We start from the raw sequence: 27,970 nt of genomic DNA on the forward strand, positions 1-27,970 counted from the left end.
TCTCATTATGTACTCTGCATAGAAGTTAAATAAGCAGGGTGACAATATACAGCTTTGACGTACTCCTTTTCCTATTTGGAACCAGTCTGTTGTTCCATGTCCAGTTCTAACTGTTGCTCCCTGACCTGCATACAGGTTTCTCAAGAGGCAGGTCAGGTGGTCAAGAGTAAGACATGACTTGGTGACTAAACCACCACCAAAAAAAAAAACCTCATTTATAGCTCATGAAACTCTATCAATAATCTGTGATAAACCATCATGGAAGAGAATTTGAAAAAAGAATGTATGTATGTGTATAACTGAGTCACTTAGCTGTTCAGCAGAGATTGGCACAATATTATATATCAACTATACTCCAATAAAAAAAAAAAATTGAGGCAGATAATAGAACTGCCTTTATTCCCTCAACAAAAGCTTGTGAAATATTTGTCCATACACACTCCCTCACATGAATTTCTATCCACCACTGGAACTGAAGGAATATAATCCTCAGACTTTGCAGAGGTCTTTGCCCAACATACTTTTAAGGAGACTACATGGGGTATGCTCCTTTGAATGGATGCTTTTAAGACTGGCAGTTGGTTATTCTGGCAGTGAGATTTCCCATTTTGAGTAGTACATCAGTTACTATTTAGGGATCATAGTGACAAACCGCAAGTTCAACTCAAGAAAAACAAAGTCTCTCCAACTCAGGCCTGCATGGCATAACTTTTCCCCTCAAGATGCAGGGAAATGGCTTCAGTGATAAAGGGAAATCCCTGGAGAAGTACCAAAGGACAATCAGCAGAGTCCAACCTGAATGAAGTATGATTGGTAAGTCTGACAAGTTCTTCTAAGACTGAACCACTATTAAGTTGGCTAATTTTTGTTCAGAGGCTTTCCCTAGGGCTAGCTACTCATCCACAACATACTTAGTCCACCCTGAACAGAATGGAATGGAAAACCATTAAATTTTAGTTGTCTGTTTTTGTTTGTTTAGAAAAAAGCAATAGAAGAAACAACTCCTCAACTCTTGGTATTTACATTGAATACATTTGTTTTTCTGTACCAACACACGGAAAAAAAAAAAAAAAAGTACATATACGTTACCTCCTTAATGCATAAGTAAATTACTAACTAAACACCTATTACTGATTTACTAACTTCAAAAAATGTTCCACCTTCATTATTTTCATTTATCTTTCTCTTCATCCATGAAAATAACAAGTTTTGATTATATTTGATAGATTTTTTTATCTTTTTACTTCTTTGTTTGAATGTTGCATTCAAGAAAACACTGGAGTCTTTGAGAAATTTTTTGGAAGTTCTAAAATTAATTACAAATAGGAAAAAGTGATTTGATTATATAACTTTATCATTGTGGGAAGATCTTTTAAAAGAGTAAAAGTTGTCTTGTGGAATTCAACAGATTAGGGAAACTGGACACCTAAGTAATTTTATTTAAAATGTTCTGAAGGTTTATATTTATGTATAGGTGAAAACAAGTATATAGATCTCCACAGATTCTCAAAAGCAACACCACAGGTTTCCCAAGTTATCAATCACCAATATCAACATATTTAATTCTGTTCTTTAATGTGCAGAATATTATCCTGAAAGATCTTTTATTAAAGATATTCTTATCCACTTTAACTCAAAATTTAATTAGCAGGAAGGTTAGTAAATGCATATTTTCCAACTAGCTATAGGACGTTTGTCCTCCTACCACCACCACCACCAGAAAATCCCTCTAAACACTGGGTCTGACTTAGCAAGGCCCAACCTGAGACCGGACACCCTGCTCCTTAAACCGTCCTCTGGCATTCTGGGTTCCAGCCCTCTGTGTTCCCTTCAGGTGAATCACTGTCTCATTCCTGCAGGTTCAGGAAGCGCTTTCCCGTCTACACATCTCACCTCCTCTCAGATGTGAGTCATTTCTCTTAGCAAGACAGCCAGTTGCTCCAGTTGTTCCCGAGCAGGAGGGTTGGAAAGGGCACCCCAAAGGACAGTCTTTAGGCAGGTAGGGGAGACCTACCTTCTCTGGCAGGGGAGGGGGAAAATGACTATTTTTTTATGCTTTAACAAAAAAGCTACTTCCCTGCCAACTTTAGTTTCAAAGCTTATTCTTAATTGGCACTGAGAAACCTGTTTCGACTTGAAGACGCCTGTATTAGGTGAATGGACAGCCAGGCACAGCAATGAAAGGTAAATGAATTTTTTTTTTAATTTATTTTCTTAAAAGCCATGGTTGGTAGGACATAGCACTAAGACTGTAATGATACCTCTGCTTAGATCTGAGATCTGAAGAGAAAGTAAGAGTTAGAAACCTAAGTGAATTAGATCCACGAGTCTTGTTTGGGAGGGAACAATTTCTGAAATGCGGGCCATTGTGCTTCACAGAATTTCACTGTTCCCAGCTCAGGCAGGCAGGTTAAGCAAACCGTGTGTTATGCCTTCAAACGTGGAAACAATGTTAAGGAAATCACTTCTATTAAGTGAATTTTTAAATCACATTTGCTTTATTGGTTGAGTAAACCCCAAAGTCCATTACAATTGTTTCCCTAGACGCCATACTGAAATTTGTTTCATAATCTTTCATTCACTTTTAAAAGGAGATCAAAAGAAAAAAAAAAAAGATGGGTTTTCTCTCCCAACTGCCTCATTTTGATAAAAGAATCTCAATCTTTTCATTGTAACACAAAGAACACGGCAATCCTTGCCCTGATTCCTTAAGAGATCATGCTAAAACATGTTTGGAAAGGCACTGAGAAAGCCGCCTAACTAGTGACGAATGGCTTAGGAACAGCTTGGGTTTGGTTCATGTTCAAAGTCATGGGGAGACTTTTATTTCATTCAGGGAATCAAGAAGGAAATTTGAACTCTTCTAAATTATAATAAGGATTTTTAAAGATAGGTGAGCATAAGGTAGGGCGATTTTTTTGATTTTACTAGGTTAAGATTTATCTGCTACAGTATGTTGTATCATATTCTCAAAGTGGGTCTGGTTTCACATTAGGCATATTAACATTTTTAACACAGATTTTCTTTCATAATTCTGATTAGAGACTCCAATTTACTAGAAAAATGAACAACAAAAACTTTGGTTCTATATTAACAAACAGAGCTAGAAACTTTTGATTTTATACTATCATCTTTTTATACTGTATTATTATTTCTGCCAGTTCAAGGTTGAAACTAGGAATCAAGGGGATGTATTCTCTGAGTCCTTCAGCAAAATCCTGTCCTAAGACTACTGTTTCTAACACCTATCTGAAAAGTGTTCTGAGTGTATGTGGCTTAAGGAGAAGAGGTTGGAGGAGCAGTCAGATGGTTGAATACCATATTTAAGGATATAGCCTAGAAAAGAAAAAGTGTAATTAGTCAGAAAATCCTATTCCATGAAGAGACTGAGTCAAAAATTTCCTGGCAGACAGAATACTGAGATGGTTTATTGCACTCCAGGATATAAGTGGGAGATGGAAAACTAAATTAGAGTGGATGTTTTTATTTAGCTGAGTGTTATCTGGCCTCTTCGGAGCCTGTCTGCTTTCCTTCCTTCTTTGATATCCTGGGGTTTCACTTCCTTTAAAAACAAAAAATATTCCACGCTTAGTCCTGTCCTCTGAGAAAATGCCACAGAAATTTAAGACAGAGGAGACATGAATGGCCATTCACTCTCTGCACTCCTATAAACTGAGGGGAAACTAGGAAAGTTCGCTCAGAGCCCAATAAAAGGGATGACGGTTAAAGCAGGAGAGCAGGGACGTGAAACCTAGGTGAAATCACCCGGGAGCATCCCACAGTCTCCACAGGACTGCTGCGTGCACAAGCGTGGGACAGGACTTTGGTTCAGAGCAGAAAGCCCGGCTGGAGATTGGATGCTGGCGATGCCAAAAGTTAGTGTGACTTGAGCAAGCCTCTTACTTCCTCGGGAGCTCACTACCCTCTCCCACAGTAAAATGAGGGGATTTGATCAGAGGTCACGAGAGACCCCTTGTGTGACTAAATTCCCCTGATCCGGGAGATGTACTGAGGCACTCAGGTTGGTTATCAAGAACCCAAGGCTTGAGCCAAATGAAGTTGCTAATGATGAGGAGGAAAACTGGTTCTGCCCTTTTCTGTCCCAGGCAGCTACATGATGTTCATCCAATCCCAGCCTCTTTAAGCCCCGGATTCTTCCTCTGCAAGACACAGATGACTACAGTCTCCTCTTGCTTCCTCAGCTGGCAAGTTTTGCCTCAGTAGAAAGGCAAGGGCCAACGGGAATCCCTATAGCTGTTGACTATCTAAAGAAGAGAGGAGAGAGCAGAGGTAACCGAGACACGTGGTTTAGAACTAGATGAGAAGAACGCATGGAAAACATCAAGGTGAACAAGAAACAAGCTGCAAACCTGCTGTTTCAGGCCAATGATTGAAGTCCAGCCCTTATACAACTTGGCAACAATTTCCAAACTTTCCAACTTCCTTGTATGACAAATATGGGCAGAATAGAACATTTATTCTTCATTTTGTATTGAAGTAGCACATCTTACCTTTCACTGACATCCTTATTAACAAACATGAAAAACTTACACTAAAAACGCATCTGAAGAGCACTGATAAGTGCTCTTCACATCACATTAAGTCATATGTATCAGTGATTCCACAATTTCTCTTATAAAGCAATTTCTTTGTCTTTTTTAAAGACAATTTCTAACAATAATTTCACACACTTCAGAAGACGGTAACTCTTAAAATGACTTAGAACCTTTACAACACAAACTGTCCTTGTAAACTATAATACTAAAACAACAATGATTAACATGCACTGGTAGCTTAACATATGTCTAAGGCTACTGCATATTTTAACATAAATTATTTTTTAAAAGAAAAAACTTCACACAACCTTAAGATATACACTGCTGTTACTTCCATTTTACAGCTGAGCAAACTGAGGCTTCAGTGGTGTACAAGTAGGAAGCAGAGCTCTGAGCTTGACCCATGTCTGCCTGCAGACAACCATGCTCTCTGAGTCATCACTCTTTAGAGTTCCAAGTAAATTCTGTATTTGCTATCTGGGATCGCCTTCTCATCAGTAATTTTATGGGTGGGCTTCCCAGATGGTGCTAGTGATAGAGAACCAGCCTGCCAATACAGGAGACCCAGGTTTGATCCTTGGGTTGGGAAGATCCCCTGGAAGATGGCATGGCAGCCCACTCCAGTATTCTTGCCTGAAAAATCCCATGGACAGAGGAGCCTAGTGGGCTACAGTCCACAGGATCACAAAGAGTTGGACACAACTCAAGTGACTTAGCATGTACACACAATTTAATAGGTAAAATTACACAGATTTGTAATTTATTTACCATGCTACTTGACTGCAGTAGATAAGTGGCTGTCTCAGGCACGTCACATCCTGCAATCAAGCTGGGGCTATTACCTAGTTTTCACAAAGGAGACATCAGATTATAATCAATACATGAACCCCCGGGGTTGATCAGAAGTAGAAGCAAAAGAGTAGTTAAGCCCATCACTCAGACCAACTTGTGTTCAAATGCAGGCTCTGCCCTTACCAGGCCTCTAACCTGGGTGAGTAACAGCAACTGGTGTGTGCTGAAGGAACCTCTGCAAGCCTCAGTTTCTTCAACTGAAAAATGGGCAGACTGTTTTTACTACCATTCAGAAGGCATCTATATAATGAGTTCTTCCTAGATGCCAAGCTCCAATTAAAGATTTCGAGGCCTTGAAGGACATAATACTATGGTAAAACCTCATTCAGTCCTCAAATCAATCCTATATGAATGTTTTGCAGAAGAGGAAACTGAAGTATAGAGTGGTTAGATGACTTGCCCAAGTAAGTGGCACGTCTGGAACTTGATTCCAGTGTCTTTTTCACAAATTATCAAGGGACTTCCCTGGTGGTCCAGTGGTTAAGACACTGCGCTCCCAATGCAGGAGCCACGGGTTCAATGCCTGTTCAGGGAACTAAGATTCCACATGTCATAGCCAACTTTTTTTTTATTATTATTAATCTAAATAACTTAGAATAGTCTTAGGCACAAAATTACACAGGCAGTGCTTGCTGAACCCATGCTATTGTGAGTAAAAAGACAAAAACAGACCTTTCAGCTGCTAGAGGACGCACTGCCTGTAGTCTGGACATGCTCTCAGGTTAGAAATATTACTGGCTTTCAAACTCCACTTTTCAAGTCTCGAAGTCTAAAGAGATCCTTTGCTAAAAAATATCAAGATTCTGGTTGCTTTCAGAGTGGAAGCTAGAGTAATGGGGACAGCAGAAACAAAATAATCCAAGGTCCCTGCACTACAGGAGCTTAGGATCTAGCTGCAGAAAGAATAATCATAGCAGAAAAACACTTGGGCTGTTAGTAGTCAGCTGTGTCTCACAAGCTGAGAGCTGACAGAAGAGACCCAAGAAAGGAATGCACGGACACAGCTGCCTCAAGACTGCAGGCATTTTAGGGCCTGCCATGCTGCTTTTGGGGAGGATGACCTGCCTGTCCAAACTTGTTCCTCCTCATACCTGCCAAACTCAAAGGCGAGACGTGAAACTGAAAACAAATCATCAATGGGCTTCTCAAAACTTAGATAAACAGACTAAAAGACAAGTTGGAATAACTTCAATTTACTGTTTACTGGTTTATTTTTAAAGACAACGGCCCTTCCTACCATAAGTGGGTACCTTGCAACTACCCCCGGCACACAGGAACGTGCAAACCTTAAATAAGCACAGCTGCACCGATTTGGGGTTGTTTAAACCAAACATGTTAAAATCCTGCAAAATGAAGACTTTAAGCAGGATAACATTTTGTACTGTGCCAAAACTCTTCATGTAGAACTCATATAATACACAGCAAAATGAATAAAACACTGGATCCCATTATAAAAGGTCACTATATTCATGGAATAAGCATATTATGATCACCGTTCAACAGACACTATGGTTTTACCTACTCAACATCAATATTCTCTTTTCCCTTTACCCTAAAAGAGTCATTCTAATTTTTTGTTACAAATATAAAACAAATACACACACACATATATAGACATATATTGTGGTATGAAAAAAAAAACTATTCATACCATGTCTACAGACAACAGTACAACACCTCAAGTATTATCTCCATTTATCATCTTAGGACCTAGAAACACTGAGTATCTGACTGGTACCCACTCATTCGGCTCATGCAAGACTTGGCATGGACACTCTTAGAACCAGTTTACGATCTGTATGAAACTGCAAGTCATACAGACACTGAACAATTGGCCAACGGAGAATGGAGTCTGAGAGGGCAAAGTTGAAGGCACATGATAAATGAGAGCCAGGGCGCCTAACACTTGCTCTGATGGCCTCCCTCGTCCTCCTCAATCCTGGAAGACACTCCCAACAACACAGCTGTCTTGCAACCAGGGTGACCAAGCCTAACATCTCTACGTTACCTTTCCTTACTACACCCCCAAAAGGAGATGGTGTATTTCCCACATGTCCCTTTCCCCCATCCTCTGTCATGAATTACACCCCAGTTGACTTTACACCAGGCAGGCACTCCCTCACATGGCTATTTATTTAGATCGTGCTAATCCCCCAAAGATCTGAGGTAGTGTACAGAGATGCTCAATATCAAATAAGTTCAAATGAATGCTAACAAAAATGGAGCCTGGGAAAAGCAATGGAGGGAAATTCTAAGCCACGTGTAAGATTAGTTCACCAAATGCATCAATTCCTATCTCAACTCTAAAAGGAAAACAAGAAGGCACACTGATACAGTTTCAATAAATAATAGTAGCAGGCCTAAAGGAACACTGGATTCCCAGATGGTGCAGTGGTCAAGGGGGGCTTCCCTGATAGCTCAGTTGGTAAAGAATCCGCCTGCAGTTGAAGAGACCTGGGTTTGATCCCTGGGTTGGGAAGATCCCCTGGAGAAGAGAAAGGCTACCCGCTCCAGTACTCTGGCCTGGAGAATTCCATGGACTGTATAGTCCATGGGGTCACAAAGAGTCAAACACAACTGAGCGACTTTCACTTTCAGTGGTCAAGAATCCACATGCCAATGCAGGAAACATGGGTTTGATCACTGAGTCAGGAAGATTTCCTGGAGTAGGAAGTGGCAACCTGCTCCAGTATACTTGCTGAGAAAATACATGGACAGAAGGGTCACTAAGAGTCAGAAAAGGCTGAGCGACTAAGCACAAGCATTAAAGGAACACTAGTCTCAATATGCAGCCTAAAAAGAACTTCTCATGAGTCCTCATACAGAAAAACAAAATTGTGTTCAACACCCAAAGAATAGATACAGTGAAAATGGGGGACCGCATGGAGGTATCAACTCAAAGCTCAGTTAAAGCCATCCTACGGAGGCAGACGGGAGAACACAGTTTTACTATATTGCTGTTTCTTCACAATTAATCTAGCAAAACCTCTCTGCCCTTTTCTCCCCAGTACTATTATTGTTGTTGTTTAGTCCAACTCTTGCGATCCCATGGATAGTAGCTCGTCAGGCTCCTCTATCCATGGAGGATTTCCCAGGCAAGAATATTGGAGTGAGTTGCGATTTCCTTCTCCAAGAGACCTTCCTGACCCAAGGATTGAACCCAGGTTTCCTGCTTGGCAGGCGGATTTTTTTTTTTTTTTTTTAAACCACTGAGCCACATGGGAAGCCTGTTCTAATCATCAAAAGTTCCTGAGCACTAGACATATTAAGTTAACCACATGAAAATGCCATTTGACCTATGAAAACACTTCCAAACAGTTCAACTTAATGCATCAGCATCAAGGAAGACAAAACCTTAAAATCTTTGAAAAAATATTCATCCCAAATTAACTACAATGCCATTAAGTTCTAAAACTGTATAAACTATCTCAAAGCTTGACTTACAAGCTCATCAATTTCATGTAAGAAGGAAATTAATGAATGAGGGGGAAATTGCTAAAAATAAGACTCAAGGTTGGAGCTGGTAGTGGGTACCAAGGCTCGAGGTACCCCAAGGTACTAGTAGAAACCCCATGGAGAGACCTGGGGCAGCCCCACCTTGAAATTATATGTCACAAACTATAAGCCACAGACAAGCTTTATTTGGTCTGTCTTAATAAAGCTAAGCCAGAATTTAAAATTCATGTAATTTTATACAAAAATCCATTTTTACACTCTTGTGGCAGGTGACCTACACATCCAAATGGCAACAACCCAGAGCCTCGCCATGGAGCAACACTCCCCTGTTCACTGCAGCCCCCAGCCCCCCTGAGCACTTCTCTTAACACGCTGTTAGCTGTATTTTATTGGCCTGCTGATACTAGTGATTATTTCTTCTTATACCTGGCTCATTTTCCTGACATTAGATATGGGGCTTTATGTGGATTTGCATTCCACTGCAATAGTTCCCTTACTTCACAGTGGGCTGTTCAGAAATATCAGAGGACCAGTGTCTGCTCAGCTTTCCCCAGGTCTTTGGCCATGCCTTTCAGGAGACGAAAGTGAAAGTGTTAGCCACTCACTTGTGTCCGACTCTTTGCAAACCCATGGATGGTAGCCCACCAGGCTCCTCTGTCCATGTTATTCTCCAGACAAGAATACTGGAGTAGGTAGCCATTTCCTTTTTCAGGGGATCTTCCCCACCCAGGAGAATTAGGAACTGCTAATTCCTATTCTCTCAGTTCTTCCCGGGTTATACTGTGTTCAATTCATTCATAAAGAAAAAAGTAATTAACGCCAGTGAGGTTGACAGCAGGAACTACTTTAAAGAAAATGTGTTATATATATATGTATGTATGTATGTATGTGGGTGTGTATGTATTCACACACACAGGGAAAATGAATTAAATGTGATGTCATATCCTCTTACTACATATGGGAGAAGGGGGATTGGTTGACTTTTAAATTGAAGTATTGTTGAGTTACAATGTTTCGGGTATACAGCAAAGTGATTCAGATATAGATAATTTTCTTCTGATTCTTTTCCATTAAAGATTACACAATACTGAATATAGCTCCCTATGATACACAGTAGTTGCTTGTTGTTTATCTATTTTATATATAATAGTGTATATCTGTTAATCCCAAAATTCTATTTCTTGTTTTTATGAGAGGAGAAAACGGGACACAGTGAGGGTTCGATGCCGATGAGAACTGCACAATATCCATTGGCATTGAAGATTTCACTAGTGAATCTTTACCACTGAAGGAGGGGCTGAAACAGAAGGAAGATGTGTCTGTTAGGTACTTGTCTTGTTTCATTACTTTAAACAGCATTACAGTTTGCTTAAACGGATTCAAAAAATTAGGGTAGCTAAACTTACACCCAATTCTATTGAGAGCAGCATTGAGGACACCTAACCCCTCAACCCACAGCTATACTGATGACCTGATTAGAATGGTGACCATGACAACCACCATCATCATCATAATGAAGAATAATTATGACCCTTAAGTGAGAGGGTCTTTGCCTCTCACTGACCCTTAAGCCATGGAATGACCCTCCAAACAACATCTCTGTAAGCCTATGAAAAGTACTATTTTTTCTTAAATAGGTTTGTAAATGGTAATCAAACAGCTAAAGACTTTACCTGGGGTCTTAGATTTTGAGAATTTTTTAAGGGAACAGAAGTTACTTGAAATGCAGTTTGGCTTAGAATATATTAATCCAATACCTCTACTCTTACTGGGAGTATAGCCTAAAACCTCTCGGACCAGTAAACTGGTATTAATAATTCAGAATTTCCCTACGCGTACATTAGACTTTGCCTAAACAGAACACAAAAATACACATTTCAACTTGGGAAATGATAAAATTTTACTATATGAGTAATAAGATTTTTATGAAGTGAAGTGACAGTCACTCAGTCATGTCCGACTCTTTTGTGATCCCCTGGACTGTAGCCCATCAGGCTTCTCTGACCATGGAATTCTCCAGACAAGAATACTGGAGTGGGTTGCCATTCCCTTCTCCAGGGAATCTTCTTGAGCCAGGGATCGAACCTGGGTCTCCCACACTGCAGGCAGATTCTTTACCATCTGAGGCACAGGGGAAGATTTTTATTATTAAGCAGAAAAAATATTTGACATGAATTCCACTACTTTGCCATGAATTATATTACTGTAGCACTTACAGTATAAAATAGACTTGCACGTACTATCTCTTCAGATTCTCAGAGCATCTTTGGGAGCCAGGCCAAGCATCTATTATTTTCCTCATTTCACAAACAGTAGAGCTAAAATACTTTGCCCAGGGTCACGGGGTCAAAGAGAGAGTCAGCAGCTAACACCTGCTGACTGCACTGAGGTCCAGGACATTGTCTAGCCTACTTTTGAGGGGCCGCTGATCCGGCCAAGTAGCAGAGCAGAGAGGCAGCCTGTTCTGGGGTCACAGACACTGGACCTCATCTCCTGGCTTTGTCTCTCACTGTCTGTGTGATGTTGGGCAAGCTGCTGAAGCTCACTAAGGCTCCTCACCTGCACAATAACCAGGTCTGGGGTAAGGTAATAAGGAAGCACTAGACACAAACCCTGCCTTCAGGGAGTTTACAACCCAGTTCATGCCCTCCCTCATCCACTGCCCTCCCTCAATCAATCAATCAATAAACAATTAATCAGAGGTCACCTGGGGAAAAAAGTTAAATCTAAGTGTGAACCAAATTTTGCTTAATTGTAGGCTACAGATGTCAAGCGTTAACTTTGTAAAAAGAACTTCAGGGTGGTACCTGAAAAACCAGAATGAAGGCTGTTTGCTTGGCATTCCAACACCTTGGGTTACTGACTCCAAGCTTGCATTAATGAAGTGCCCTATGAATACAGTGACCTAATTCTATTACAAAAAGAAGTAAATTATAGCCAATGAGGTAACTTGTTTCTTTCCCAAGGCCTGGAACACACACACACACACAGTCTTAGGTTACAGGTGATTCCAAAATGCAAGAAATGCTGCACCTTCTACCAGAAGCTTCACATTAGATGGTTCTTGTGAACATTACACACAGGCAGCAGAACAATGGCACCATCCCACTGATATTCAGGAATTATAGTAGTATCCCCGTTTAGTATCTACCTTTTAGTACAGTTTTTCTCTAAGAAAGTGACAAAACACAAACAAAACCCCTCAGATCTGAAATTCTTGCAGGTCCAAATGTGATTCCAAATGTGAGCTTCTAAAGAACACACTAAGATGTGGAGGGCAAATTAAACTACAGCTCTGCCATGTGAGAACCGCCACCACCACCAAATAATCAGTCCAAAAAAATCATGAGCAGCTGAATCTAGGGAGTGAGCATTTAACTGGCATTTATCTTTCCCATCTTGACCAGAAGCACAATAATGAGACCCTGGGAAGCCAGGGAGAATAAAGGCATGGCTGTAGCCTGGCAGGCATGCCCGCTGGCCCTGCCTGCTGCACAGGGAATTTCCCAGTCTGGCACAGCAGCTCCCCATCCAAGCCAAGATCTAACCCAGGAACTATGGGAGCAAGGCTGGGTGCCCAAAGCAGCAGTTCCGGAGCCCTGGATGCTCAGCTTCCCAGCCTCCCCACTACCCCTCCAGGGCACAGCAGACACTTGCGCATCCTACACACCCAGGTTCAAGCTGCTCCACCGTGAGTAAACCTCTCCTTCCTGGAGACCCAGAATGTCAGTTCTCCCAACCATAAAAACAGTCTGATATGACCAGGAGGGTTTTCACGAAAAGGCCTTGGCAGAGGGCTGGGCACGGTGAAAAGCTCAACTGTGACAATTCATTTGTTCTCAGGGGTGCACTAAACAAGCTCACCTGCCACTATTCTTTCTGGGTTGTCGAGAGGTACCAGGAGAATCATTTGTTATGAACCCTCAATGTTGGTCACTGAAGCAAGAAAAGTGAGGAGTTGGCAGAGAGGGGCAGAAGAAGAGGAAGAAAGGCATGTTTATAGTCAACACAGACCACTGGATGATCCGTACAGGTCAAGTGTCATCACATAAGGATAAATGATAAATGAATCAAGAGTTGTGAAAGCTGGGGTCTATAGGATCAGGCAGGCAAAACTCCCGAGTGAGGAGGCTCGGGGAAGTTAGGAGAGGTTGCAGTGAGCTGGTGACCTAGAGAGCAGGTTCCCAAGGGGAAGAGGCAGCAAACATTGCTGGACGCTTCATACTCAGTTTGGGCAGATCTTTCTTAAGGTAAGAGGGAAATTTCCTGATGTTGTCCACATGGTTCAGGTCAAACCAAACTATACCTCCAGGTTAGAAGATCAGCAGTTCCTTCTTGGCCTCAACAGGGAACATAAATGCTGCCTCTGCCTTATCTTCCCCCTCCCACTTTCCACCGTCCAATACCAACTATGGAAAACTGCTGTGCACTGGGACTCTAGGGAAGGATAACGGGAAAACACGTGGATACAGCTTCAATCAAATCTAGTAGGAATTCTGATCCCAGCTATTACTAGCTCTGTCAGGGAATATTAATTCACATGTCTGAACCTCAAATCGTCCTGGCTGGGGAGGAAAAGAGGAATAAAACACACGTAGGGCACGGGCCACTGTGAGGGTTGCAGGAGAAACCAAGCAACAAGTTCAAGGCCTAAGATCAAGGAGACACTGAGGACATGTCCTTTTCTACTATTTCATTTCATTCATTTAAAAAGCCAGCTTACAACTAACAACAACACCGTTATGAAAATAGTCAAGGGTTATGAAAACAAGAAAAATATCAATGGTTGGCCCGAAAAAAAGCCAGAAGGTCTCTAAGCATCGATACTATCCAACCTCAGGAATGGCCGTGAAACCCAGACCTGCCACAGACACCACATTCTTGAGAGGTTTCATCAGCTCTCAGCTTGTGGAGCCGTAGGTGGCAGGACGGGGCTTCCGCCCGTCAGCAAGGCCCTGGACCCAAGCCCATAACTACGGCTGAAGCAATGTTCATTGCAACACCCTGCAGGCGCTGGGATGTGCACAGTATGCACAGCTGCTCTGTGATAAGCTGCACGGGGGTGGGGTGGGGTGGGGTCGGGGGGAATGTCGGTGCTGCTGCTGAAGACAGCCAGCCAGCAGATGAGGATCAGAGGCAACTGAAATGAAGCTCTTGGGGCAAAGAGCTCAGTCAAAGGCCTCCTCACTGGGCGACTGAAACCACAAACCACACAACAGTCTCAGCATAAACAAGGTGGTAAGAACTCCATTGCACCCTGCGTCCAACCCATCAGTCACAAACTGCATTCTACCGTGTGCCTGCGACATGCAACAGGGGCTTGTAAGACTCAGACCTCACCCTGCACAGCTGTGCCAGATGCTTCGTGTGTGTTCTCATGTCAGCCTTGGAGTCACCCCCACAATGGATGCGTCAATGCACACACTGTACAGATGGAGAGGCGGGGACTCAGAGCCTAGCCCAGCACCACACCGCCACCCTACTCGGCTTGTCGTAGCGCCAAGGGTTGCTTCTCATTTGTTTTTAAGTCAAGTGAGGAAAATATTTTAAAATGTTAAGACATTAAATTAGAAGCTTAGCAGAAACTTCCATCAGTACTGTATCTATCTCTACCTCCCACCCCTCCCACTCTCTTTTTCCCAGGGTAGACATGTTTTTCTTTTTTGAAAGAGTTGTCTCAACCCTCTGTTATCAGCCTTCTGCCTCTGCCCCCCACACTCACACAGCATGACTTATGCAGCTCTGACAAAGACCAACAGTGACCTCTCTGTTACTGAACTCCATTCAATGGCACTCTGCTGTCCTAGGCCTCTCGACTTCCCTGCAGGATAAAACTAGTTACAACTTCTTATTTCGTCACCTCAAGTCTCGGTTCACAGGACATGAACCTTGTCTGATAATCCTTCCAGTTCTCTGACCACTCCTCTAGGCACTTCCCTTTCTGGAGAACTGCTCCTGAAAAACTTCAAAGTCAGCCCTCTCCTATTCTTAGTCTATTGGGCAGGGTCATCGTGGGCAATCGCACCCATTCCCATTGCTTTTTCTATCCCAGATCTTCTGTCAACTTTAAAAGTACACCACCAGCCAGGGCCACCTCCCCAGGCCCCAGACCTCAACTTCAGTTACTCAGTAGACATCTCCACATAGATACTACGTAGGCATCCTGAAATCCATGAAGCGAAATCTGAACTCCACCATTCTTCCACATGCTCCTCCTCTCATGGGCCCTCCTATCAGTGAAAGAGACCAATACCCACTGCCTAATACTAGGAGGCCACAACATTCCTCCTCCCTTTGCATCAGCGTCAGCATCCACTCATTCCTCAATGTGCCCCAAATCTGTCACACCTTTCTAGCACTTGAGGCCATCATCTCCCTAGCTGTTGACGTTATCTTGGGCCATGCTGAACATTTCCACATGCTCCTTTCCCATCTCACATTTGGCAAACCAGCCACAACCCAGGCATCAAAGCTCCCATGGAACCTCCTTGATCTCTGCTTCTGTTCATCAGGGGACACCACCATGTCTGGATTTCTACAACATTACCCCTCTTACTCTGTATTTTGTGGTTTAGTTACTTCTGGGTCCTCAACTAGATTTTAAATTCCTTGAGGGCAGAAACTTACCCTCCATCTTTATAATTCCCAGAGTTTGGAATATGAGTAGGCTTTGAGACAATAACCTCACAGAAAAGGTCAGATTATGGTCAACACTGATGGGGAGGTAGAGACTCCCAAGACAGGGAAAGAGGAGAAGACGGGAGATCATTCAAGAGCAGGAATCAGTATGAAGAAAGGCACGGGGTTAAAGGAAAGGCATGCCCCTGTGAGGCAACAGTTAGCATAAAGAATTCCTGATCGAATGAAAATGATCTTGAATTTCATGTAGGCAAGGATTAATGGTAACAACACAAGCAAAAGCTCCATTTACAAAGCATGCAATTTGTAAACATATATTCTAATTTAACCTCATAATGATTCTACAGAGGAGGTACAATTGTCATCTGATTCAGAGGATTAATTATGGAACAAGATTTCTCCCAAAGTTGAGAGCCACCTTTTAATTATCAGAACCCAGCGTAATCTGGGTTCCACACTCCATAATCTCCAACACTAAAAACATAACTCCTTACATATGTTATCACTGTAATTTGAGAAGTTCCCTACCATACTGTACTTAGGGTGAGAGAGCATGATGATATGGGTAATTCAGAAAGAAGAATCTAACAAAAAGCAGCAGGAAGAATCTGAGAGGAGAGACGCAAGAAGCAGAAAGACCAGAGAGGAGGTCAGTACAAGGCCACACATGAAACCAGGAGGGCCCTCATCTGAGAAGCAAGATGATGACAGAAGCAAAGCAATGACATTGTAACAGAAGAAGTAGCAAGACCAGATAAGTGACTGACCAAGGGAGAACGATCCAACTCAGTACTGAGGTTTTAAACTCTCTCGATCAAGAGCTGAAGCAAATATTCATAAAGAGGGATGAAAGGAAAATGGCTTCTGGTGAAGAAAGGAAAAAAAAGTTAAAGTTTAGAGATGCTGAGTCTGAGGAACACAGATGATACAATGAACAGAAGTTTACAGAAGGAAGATTATGGAAGAGAGGTGATGGCTGATCATCCAAGGAGACATGAACACTCTGGAGAAAACCAAAAAGAAAAAATGAGGATCTATGACCCCAATTTGGGGAAGTCATTCATCTAAAGGAAGTGGTAAAAGAGATGGAGGTGACAAGAGGAAACTCTCACAAGCCACTTGAGGAGAATAAAGTACTTCCCAAACCTGGAAGACAAATTTGATTCCAGAAAATCCACGTATCATGTCTGAACTAATTAAGACCCAACTCGTTCACATAATTTCAATGGGAATTAAGAAAATGAGAGCATGGACTCCCCCAAAGTACAAATCGCCACCCACAGCCAGGGTCTCTAGATTCTGAACCAAATTCTAAAAGAAGAAACTCATAAATGAATCATCCAGATCACTGAGCAATGCCCCACACCTACATCAAGGGGTGGAACTCTTGCTAAATGTACTTTGCATTTTACTGTCTTCTTCAAGACATGATAAGGAATGTGCTTATAAGGTACTTTTCCTTGGTCTATAAAACTCATATTATTGCACAGTGAATTGCTAGCCTGTATCTATTTCTTTTCTGTGCACTCTGTTCCTTTTTAACTTCGTTCAGGTATAATTTACATACAATAATTTTCATCCATTTTAAATGTACAATTTGATGATTTTTGATTAATTTATAGTCGTGAAACCACCATCATAATCCAGTTTTTCTCACCTTAATAAAATTCCTCACCCCCCCTTACAGTTAATCTCTCCACATCTACCCTCAGCCCTTACCTACTTCCCACCTCTATGGATTTGCCTCTTCTAGGCATTTCATTGAAATGGTATGTGGTCTTTTGTATCTGGTTTCTTTCCCTAGCACAATGTTTTTTAATTCATCCATATTATAGCTGAATTTCACTCCTTTTTATTGCTGAGTCATTCTGTTGACTATACTACCTTTGGTTTATTCATTCATCAGCTGATATTTGGGTTGATTCAATTCTTTCAATTCTTAGCTATTATGAATAACACTATTAAAGACATTTGCATCTATGTCTCTGCATCGATCTATGTTTCCATTAGTCTTGAGTAGATACCTACAAGTAGAATTATCGGGTAAGATAAATGTAGGTTAAAGTTTCTAAGAATTTACCAAACTGTCGTTGAAGTGGCCATATCATTTCAAATTCTCACCAGTAATGTATGAGGGTTGCAACACTATATATTTGGCAATACTTGTTACCATCTTTTCCATTTATAGCCACTCTATAGTCAGGGAGATATGAAATCGTTATTTCATTGTGTGGGTGTTTGTTGTTTTTTTTTTAAGAGATATTTATGTATGTATTTGATCACTCCAGGTCTGAGTTGCAGCACACAGGATCTTTAGTTGCAGCATGCAGGATCTAGTTCCCCAACCAGGGACAGAACCTGAGGCCCCTGCCCTGGGAGTGTGGAATCTTAGCTTTTGGACCACCAGCAAAGCCCCCATTGTGGTTTTTATTTGAATCCCCCTAATGACTAAAGATACTGAGCATTTTTTCATGTGTTCTTGATAAAATCTCTATACAAATCTTTAGACCACTTTTTAGTTGGGCTATTTTCTTTTTATTAGGAAGCTGTAAATGTTCTTTGTATATTCTGAATTTAACCCTTTATCAGAATAAATATGATATGCAAATATTTCTCCCAGAATCTTTTCCGTGTCCTCCTCAATGACTGTCTGCTATCTATTACTGTGACTGTGGCTCACCCACTAGATACTGCTTTTCCTCCACTGGGGATAAGCCATACTGGATTTCTTGTTATCAAGTAAAGTTTAAATGAAGTCAAGAAAAGGAAAACCACATAACTTTCCCACAGAGAAACATGAAATTAGAGATGTCTTTCATGGAAACTCCCTGAAACGTTTCCATCAGAAGTTAGATTCAAGAAAATAAGGTGTACTGAAATCTAAGGGTCATTGTTATAACGTTTAGAAAACTGCCTCAATCCCAGTAAACTTTAATAAAAGAAAAGTAGGGTTTCACCTCCTTGCCTTACTTTTAAAAGACTGCAACACTGGCACCCGAAAAGGAGGATGTCTAAGAGGGTGTCTATTGTCGATGCTCCATAAACCAATGAATACTTTTTGACTACTATGTACCATATACCCTGACGATTCAAGGTGAGACATGGACAGGGCGTCTAAACTCTCAAGAGATGACTGGTAGTGGGGAGGAAATCACTGAACATCTGGACACCACTTTTTCCATCTACTACCAAATCCAGCATCCAAATGTCACGTGCCACTAGGGAACAGAAGAGAAGGACAAAATAACAGAGAAAGAAACACATGCCTCTCCACAGGCTGCCCAATTCTTACATATGCTTTTGCTTTGAAAGTACTCTGAGCCTGCTGACCAGTAGACATAACTGCTTATGCAATCACTAGATTGCTTTAGACTTGGAGGGGTTGAGGTTACTTGGGGTCTCTCTGCAGCTTTGTGGTATTTATAAGCAATATTGCTGAGGGGGCATGAAGGTCTCACGCAGTTTCATTTCATGAGAAACAGTGTGACTTCCCCTAGAGTGAATCCTTCCCAAAAGACATCTGACTTCGGAGAAACACTTTCCAAAACAGTTCCCAGGATCTCTTCTCTCTCTGATGAACACCTGAAGGAAGTCAGAAAACAGGGAGCAGGCTGCTGAAGGAGAAGTCGGGGGCACCGTCACAGTTTAACATGCGTTGAGTGCACGTACAGTCTCGGGTAATCATGAGGAAAAAAGACTGTGAGCAATCTGAAGCTCAGAAAGCTTTGAGGTTTTAGCCAGAATTTCAAAAACTAGTGACTCAAAGCCAATATAATTATTCACTCCTAGCCAGACTTTGAGGTTGGATGGAAAACAGTTATCATAGAGAAATACAGGGACTTCAAGATAAAGGTTCAAGCAGTATTAAATTCTGAGTGGGAACCTATGTTTGAGGAAAACACAGAAGCCCATGTAAACCTGAGTTCCACTGGGGATTTTTTTTAGAGCCTTCCAGTCTAGTTAGAAAAAGGTTAAGGGACATGATAAAGTCACTCAGCTAGTTAGTGTAAAGCCAGAACTAGAAGCCCAGAGAGTTTAAGACTGGGTACTGAAGGTAGTTGAGTTTATAAAACTCTTAACATATATCGCTCCGAGATCTTTCAACTTTTAACAATCTCCAGTTGCATTTAAGAGTCATCAGAGATACATTTAAATACATGTGCTGAGCTTCATAGAGAAGGAAATGGCAACAGACTCCAGTGTTCTTGCCTGGAGAATCCCAGGGACGGGGGAGCCTGGTGGGCTGCAGTCTATGGGTCGCACAGGGTCAGACACGACTGAAGCGACTTAGCAGCAGCAGCTGAGCTCACGTCAATGGGGTTGGGTAGAATGAAGTAGAAGAAATATGGCCAGACACAGGCTAATGTGTCTTGAGAAAACTCTTGGACCCAGGTTCTTATGGACTATGTCACATAATTCTTGTCACAATTCTGTTGTATGATTATTTCCACTCTCATGTCAGAGAGGAGAACACTGAGTCACAGAGATGTTAAGTAACTTTTCCGGGGCCACACAGCGGCATTCAGATGGTGAAGGCTTACACAGAAATGTCCCAGGCTCCCTGGCAGGTGGAAAGAACACACAAAAACAGACAAGTCTTACATGGCACAGCTGTTCATAACAAAAGAGTAGGCCTTTTCTGAATCAAGGGGCATTTTTTTTCTTTTTCTTAAAAGTGAAAATCAAAGTACTGTGTATTCAAATTCCTGCTCAACTGTTTTTTCTTTTTTCCCCTAGAAATCAAACCAGGAATAACCTATGCTGACCCCTTGACTGAATTGTCCCCGAGTGTTTCCTGACACAGATCTTTGCTTTCAGTCCCTCACAACTAAAGAATGGGGCTCAACTTGACACTTGCAAAATTACCAGGTAAGCTGTAGGGGAAAATGCAAAGAAAATCCTACTTGATCAATAACAGTTATTTACACCATGTGTCAATTCAGGGGTTTTGGTGGTTGGCAAATCAATTAACAAAATAAACTTGCATTTATCCTTGCCTTCATTAAATGTAAAACGGCAAACATGCAGGATGGCATTGCCGAGAGAACTCTTAACTTGCCATCACTTTGTCTTAAGCTGTTTCATCTAGAGATGATCTCTAAAAGGACAGAAAGATTAAACTAACAATTGGGGAAGTCTTTCAGCTGAAACTAAGGTATATATTACTTACCACATGGAACAGTCTAGACCAAAGACAACATCTACCTGCACTACTGGGTAACTAGAACATGATTGTGCAGGGCAGCTGTACCAGGTCAGTGACACCTGGTCGTCTGCATGACTTTGGTATTTCATCCCCACCTGGCAGGTACAGCAGTGACATATGGTTGATGCTTTCACAGTTGGTGTCAAAATGTGACATGGTCCCATGAGCAACAGTGGATTGTCTCCAAAAGCAAAAGGAACAAGGGTCTCCATCACATTTCATTCAGAATGTGACTGCTATTCATGACACAAATCAAAATTATGGCCTGACATTGAGACAGACCACCTACTAAGTACCAGATACTGTGCTTGAAATGTGCGCAGAGCATGTTTAAGTCTCAGAAGACCCAGCAAAATGGCTGCTATTTATTCCATTTCACAAAGCTAAGAAGTGACTGAACCAGCATTGTCAAAGAGGACTTTCTAAATGGTATGCTAAGTCACTTCAGTTGTGTCCGACTCTGTGCGACCCCATAGACAGCAGCCCACCAGGCTTCCCCGTCCCTGGGATTCTCCAGGCAAGAACACTGGAGTGGGTTGCCATTTCCTTCTCCAATGCATGAAAGTGAAAAGTAAAAGTGAAGTCACTCAATTGTGTCCAACCCTCAGAGACCCAATGGACTTCAGCCTTCCAGTCTCCTCCGTCCATGGGATTTTCCAGGCAAGAGTACTAGAGTGGGGTGCCATTGCCTTCTCCATCTAAATGGTATAGATGACCTTATCTGCAAAGCAGAAATAGAGACACAGACATTGGGAACAACTACATGGATACCAAGGGGGAAGGGGATGGGGAGGAACTGGGAGATTGGGATTCACACACATACACTATTGATGCCATGTATAAAATGGATAACTAATAAGAACATACTAGATAGAACAGGGAACTCGACTTAATGCTCTGTGGTGACCTGAATGGGAAGGAAGTCCAATAGGGAGGAGAAATATATATGGCTGATTCAGTTTGCTATATAGTGGAATTAGCACAACATTGTAAAGCAACCATACTCCAATAAAACTTAATTTGAAAAAACATTAACAAACAGGACTGCAATGCCCTTGATCTCCACTGTCCAGTATAGGAGCCACGTGGGACTAATGAGGTATCTGACCACAAAATCCATGCATTTCTTCAGCACACACAGTACACACACAATCCCCCTTACACACAAACACAGGCAACCACAGCCCCAGCACACATAACACAATATCACTCTCACACCTTTGCATGCATGCTCAGTTGTGTCCAATTCTTTGTGACCCTATGGAGTGCAGCCTGCCAGGCTCCTCTGTCCATGGGATTTCCCAGGCAAAAACACTAGAATGGCTTGCCATTTCCTTCTCCAGGGGATCTTCCTAACCCAGGGATCGAATCTGCATCTCCTGCATTAGCAAGGGGATTCCTTGCCACTACTGAACCTGGGAAGCCCCACCCTCAAACACACACTGGCACAAAATGATGATTTACTTTGGTACTAGTGTTATTAGGTCATTGCCTTTGCTAACTTAATTTAAAAGGAGTTGGAGCAAGAATGCAGGGGGGAAATAAAAAAGGAAATTTGACTGTAACTCTCCCTCTGTAATCAAGCTCTGCACTAAATAACACAGGGAATAACATCCAAGGAAACAAGGAGTGTGTGAGATATGAGAAAATAGCCTTTATGCTGTAAAAAACAGCTTCAAATCTTTATTAATTGAATCACAATTATACCTGTCATTAAAAATGTTTCCTAACTCAGCCAAGTTCTTTACTGACAGCAAAGAACCACATGATAAAACCTCCTGGGTAAAGAAAGCCACTCACTAAATGGACGTTGTTCCTGAGCAGGAACACTGCAGAGAACTGCTTCTGGGCATAGCCACAGGCATTAGGAAAACTGGAGGCAATAATATAGAAAAGAAATGATGGGAGGTAGCTGGCAGGAAGGAATATGCCATAGTCTTAATTCTTAAAAAAAAAAAAAAAATCAAGTGTCACAAAAAACTCTCTATATTCAGTTTTGAGCCTTCCAGAGCAGCCCACAGATGACTGTTCCCTCTACTACCATAGTGTTTCATAGAATAACCCATAACAGGTTTTAACCACTAGTTTGTTTAAGCTGCATCATAAATGTGAAATTTGCAAATGAAGTAATAACCAAACCCAAGCCTATTCCACTGAAGTAAGAAGTCCTGTATTCCAAAATGTTAATCTCATACATAAACTAAGGATGCAAATACTGTGAGGTGACAGGATTGGCAGACACTCTCAAAGCTACAAAACAGTTCAATCATTACCGTGAAAAGAGGTCAGTTGGCCTTGGTATTATTTATGACTCAGAGTACACATCAGGACTATTTCTGACATTCTGATTTAAGACTAACTTTAATAATAACCATAACTGATCAGTAAATCATTATTTAATAAGATTGCTTGTTCATACAATTAAAACTTTAAAGTATATAATGGACACAAAATTCCTAATCAACACAGACAAGTAGGGGATCCTTCTATCCCACAATGGACAGGCATAGCAGATCCAGGGAGCTAACACTAAGATTTGAAATACTCCATGCCTACTATGTACGCTGGGCTTCCCCGATGGCTCAGCGGGTAAAGAATCTGCCTGCAATGCAGGAGACACAGGAGACTCCGGTTCAATCCCTAGGTCAGGAAGATCTCCTGGAGAAGGGAATGGTAACCCACTCCAGTATTCTTGCCTAGAGAATCCCATGGACTGAGGAGCCTGGCGAGCGACACTCTAAAGGACTGAGAGACTAAACACGCAATAGGTATCTGTGGCCAGTGATCCATTCTATTTGCACTCACCATGGCTTTGAAAATCACTGTTACAAGGTATAGCCAGTGTTTCAGGAGATGGTGTAGCTGCCCCTTTTCGGTGGGGTGCCTCAGTTGGACCACTCATCCTAATTAAAAGTTACTTGTCCTCTCCATACTTCCTTTAGGTGTCTATTCTGGGTTAGATGAAAGGGACTGCTAATAGTTTAATTGAAGAAATTAATTCAAGCAGGTACCTTAATCCAGGTAAAACTGCATATCTTAAGAAGCTTCTAAGGTTATGGATGCTGATATGTATCTGGTGGTACAGAAGCAGCCAAGACGGAGACACTTCATTAAGTCAAAATTGGCTTGAACGATACTGTTTAAGACAATATTTGAAACTGGCAACCGTGATACAGATGGCAGCTGAATCAGGCATTTTAAACTTATAAATACTATGGGTCTCATCATAACAGGCTAGTCCAGGTATAAATTACCAGCCTGTTTAAGGATATTTAAGCCAGGGAAACCAGTTTTTAAAAACACTTCTAGCAGAGAATAAAAGGGAAAGAATTAAACAGAGGACAAGGTTACTTGGGAAGAGCCTATACACTTAAAATTTCAGGCAGCAATTTAAGAACCTGTTTTTGGATTAAAAATCATCCAAACTCTCTTCCTTGGTTCACTTCTTCAAAGAAGGAAAACAAAGTACATACTACGCTGCCTGTCATGTAGGGAACTGAGGGCTAAAATCATGCTGTTAGCCCTAAAACAAAATCATTCCATAACTGTCATTATAGTAAACGTTATTAGTGAGACGTGAAAATTCAGAAATGACTTAAGTCACAACCCAAAAGTTCACTTGTAAACAGTTTCAGTTTTCAAAAAAAAAAAGCAGCAGCAGCAGATAAAAGTAACCATATGCCCAGGAGATTTATAGGGGGAATGACCTGAGGGATTGCAGACAGCTATGCAGGTCCAACCCCTGTGGAGGAGAGACGAGCACAGGGAGCAAATAGGAAGATTCATATTTCTGTGTAGTTGGAAGGAAGTTTTGACCAGACTGACGAAAAGTGCTCCAGCCAAAGTCATCATCAGAGGAACCCCTACTGCCCCAGGAGCAGGCTTGTCTTAATGTTCCTACTGTGCTCAGTTACTAGTTAGGAGTGATCCATGGAAGTGTGGCATCAGCAGGAAAACAGTGCTGGGCTCAGAGCACTGAGCTACAGCTGCCCATCAATTACTTTCCCTGCAGCTGGAGATCTGAGAGGCCCCTTCTCATGGCTGTCACGCAAACCCAATGTTCATAAACTGTTTCACTGATTATGTGATACAATGGTAAGGCTCATGAACTCAAGATTTCAAAACAGCAAAAGGTTTAAAATTTTCATATTCTTAGCGTAATAGGTATAATCTAGCTTATAAATAAAAGTAGGTACCAGGCTGCAATTATTTTTAAAAATTGTCCTCCTTGATAATAAATTTAAATACTAATGACAATTGTCCCTTTCTGTCTTTCTTCCTAACAATGCTCCCTAAACTTTTTTAAGTATTACCCACCCTCCCCCCAAAAAAACAAAATGACCTCCTAGTTTTACTCTTTTGCATTTCAAATAGCTTAAAACTGAGAGAGAGAAAAAGATATTTCAAAGAGCCTGCCAAAGACTGCACTAAAATAACTACATGCTACCCTTCTGTTGTATGAAATTTTTAATTTGCTGCTCCCCAGTTTATTCAATTTGTAATTATATCAAAACTGAATTAAAAATTGAGTCAAGATCATTTTCACTGGTATATTTATTTTCATTCAAATGATTAGCACAACCAACCAGAAATTCACATTTTACTCAAAGGACTTGGTGAGAGAAGTGGGATTCAGGGGTGAGGTCACTAATATTTTTTAATGTTTGTGTGTTTGTTTCTTTATTGAACTACAGCTGATTCACAATGTGGTATTAGTTCCTTGTATACAGCAAAGTGATTCTGGTGTACAGCAAAACAAAATACATATTCTTTTTCATATTCTTTTCCATTATGTTTATTACAGGATACTGAGGGTTGCTCTCTGTACTATAGAGTAGGACCTTGTTGTGTGAGACCACCAATTCTTTAGCCACTCAAAACATTAACAGTGCACTAAATAAAAAATAAAAAATAAAAAAAAAAACAGTGCACTAAATAGACTCTTTAAATTACTAAAGACATTTTTTAACTAGCCCGAAACATCAGTACTTCAGCCTGTAAGAAAGCCTGGCTTGAGTAGGGCATGCATGCGAAACATGAAGTGACCTCTCCCCACTTCTCCTACAGATAATGAGCTGCATGGCCCAGGGAATCACACCCCAAGTAACACAAGCGATGGATCTGGAAAGAACACCACCGTTCACAACGAATTCGACACTATCGTCTTGCCTGGGCTTTACCTCGTTATATTCGTGGCAAGCATCTTGCTGAATGGTCTAGCAGTATGGATCTTCTTTCACATTAGGAATAAAACCAGCTTCATATTTTATCTCAAAAACATAGTGGTTGCCGACCTCATAATGACACTGACGTTTCCATTTCGAATAGTCCATGATGCAGGACTTGGACCTTGGTACTTCAAGTTTATCCTCTGCAGATACTCTTCGGTTTTATTTTACGCCAACATGTATACTTCCATTGTGTTTCTCGGGCTGATAAGCATTGATCGCTACCTGAAGGTGGTAAAGCCATTTGGCGACTCTCGCATGTACAGCATAACCTTTACAAAGGTTTTATCTGTCTGTGTTTGGGTGCTCATGGCTGTCCTGTCCTTGCCAAACATCATTCTAACCAATGTCCAACCAACTAGGGAAAATATTCATGAGTGCACGAAACTTAAGAGTCCTTTGGGAGTGAAATGGCATAATGCCATCACTTACGTCAACAGCTGCTTGTTCGTGGTTGTGCTGGTGATACTGATCGGGTGTTACATTGCCATTTCCAGGTACATTCACAAATCCAGCAGGCAATTCATAAGCCAGTCAAGCCGAAAGCGAAAACACAACCAGAGCATTAGAGTGGTCGTGGCTGTGTTCTTTACCTGTTTTCTACCCTATCACTTGTGTAGGATTCCCTTTACTTTCAGTCACTTGGACAGACTTTTAGATGAGTCGGCACACAAAATCCTGTATTACTGCAAAGAAATGACACTTTTCTTGTCTGCGTGCAACGTGTGCCTGGACCCAATCATTTACTTTTTCATGTGTCGCTCATTTTCAAGAAGGCTATTCAAAAAATCAAACATCAGAACAAGGAGCGAAAGCATCCGATCACTACAGAGTGTTAGAAGATCCGAGGTCCGCATATACTATGATTATACTGACGTGTAGGAATTCAAGGTCACCAGGCCCACTCTTGTTTGTCAGCATGTACAAAGTGTAAATAAATGTGTATTTTCATTATCCTTGCTTGAGCCCATCAAAATGTGGATGAAAAGAGAACTGAAATGTTATGAATTTGGGGTATAATTTGGAAATGAGGAAAACATTAAGGGATAAGGAAGAAAGTGAAACTGATGAGATGGCATATGGCTGAGCAGCGGGGATCATGACTCAAAGTTTAAGGAGCAGATTTCAGGGGCAGCAAAGGCCACAGCTATGCCAGTGCTCTGCAGTCATCTTCCAGGAAGTACTGATGCTCTGAAGCCACTTTTGCGAGGACAGGAAGTAGAGAGAACTCTGTTCGACCTTGATCCTTAAGATTTGGGAAAGATAATGCTGTTTTCAACACAGCTCATTTGTTGCAGATGTAACTGAGTAAACACGGATTGCTAGGTTTCTCTGTCATTGTATCTATGACCTGCCCACAACATTAGCCACAGTCCCGTGTCTATGTTTACGTTTACGCACATTAGAAAAACTTGCACAGTGCAGGAGTAGGCAAGGAGGTTCAACTGTATTTTTTTAAGCAATACACTTGAAAAGACTCAAGTCACTTAACTGATTTTAAACTTAGGTTATTTCAGAGAAGAAAAAAGTATGAGTATTAAGACAAGTCAATTTTGATGAGACACTGAACATACAGTGCCATTTTTATACCCCTGTGCTGCGTTTGAATTCCTATGTGCTAGGGGCAGAGAACAGAAGATGAAGGCTGCATTAATAGTCAAGTACATATAGTGTATTTAAAAGCCATCTAATAATCTTTATTTTACAAAAACTATAGTTTTAAATTATATCCCATCTCTAATAGGAATATCATTCGTTTTAAACCTTCAGTTGTAGAGCTCAATACATCAAGTCAAAAAGATTAAGGGTAACTTAAAATCTTAGAATAATTTCTCCTTCTTCAATATAAACCTTTGAACCTTCATGCTTTTTCAAAGCCTTCCGCTGCCTGACCATTGTCTAGGTTCCTAACATGGGACAAGGAGCCAGGGGAGCATTAAAAGACCAGGCATGAAGGCATGTTTGCTGATGAAAAGGTATCACTATGGTTAACGAAGACAAAGCAGACGTACATGTATAACACAGTGCAAGGC

General features: G+C 41.4%; 2 protein-coding genes across 10 annotated transcripts in view; one reads left to right on the forward strand and one right to left on the reverse strand.

The window, feature by feature from the left end:
- GPR87 (G protein-coupled receptor 87) lies at positions 1–26,891 on the forward strand. Of its 3 annotated transcripts, XM_070768695.1 has the most exons (4): positions 2–813; positions 2,091–2,184; positions 20,241–20,372; positions 25,777–26,891. In XM_070768695.1, exons 3-4 carry the CDS (start codon positions 20,339–20,341, stop codon positions 26,817–26,819), a joined length of 1,077 nt encoding a protein of 358 aa, XP_070624796.1. In that variant the 5' UTR covers positions 2–813; positions 2,091–2,184; positions 20,241–20,338; the 3' UTR covers positions 26,820–26,891. The 3 variants fall into 3 exon arrangements, with proteins under 3 accessions (XP_070624853.1, XP_070624796.1, XP_070624924.1); XM_070768752.1 differs by lacking the exon at positions 2,091–2,184 and having other exon boundaries at positions 1–813; XM_070768823.1 differs by lacking the exons at positions 2–813; positions 2,091–2,184 and adding an exon at positions 10,044–10,465.
- MED12L (mediator complex subunit 12L) overlaps positions 1–27,970 on the reverse strand; it is a 506,270-nt gene that overhangs the window by 117,130 nt on the left and 361,170 nt on the right. The gene's annotated exons all lie outside the window — the stretch shown is intronic.

The sequence above is a fragment of the Bos indicus genome, chromosome 1 (assembly GCF_029378745.1).
Source record: "Bos indicus isolate NIAB-ARS_2022 breed Sahiwal x Tharparkar chromosome 1, NIAB-ARS_B.indTharparkar_mat_pri_1.0, whole genome shotgun sequence".
NCBI classification, from domain to species: Eukaryota; Metazoa; Chordata; class Mammalia; order Artiodactyla; family Bovidae; genus Bos; species Bos indicus.

What these genes read in the sequence shown, in the direction of transcription:
- GPR87 (XM_070768752.1), top strand. Translation starts at nt 20,339, where the DNA reads ATGGGGCTCAACTTGACACTTGCAAAATTACCAG. An exon ending in GACACTTGCAAAATTACCAG is followed by an intron (nt 20,373 to 25,776) that starts GTAAGCTGTAGG and finishes CTTCTCCTACAG; the next exon opens with ATAATGAGCTGCATGGCCCA.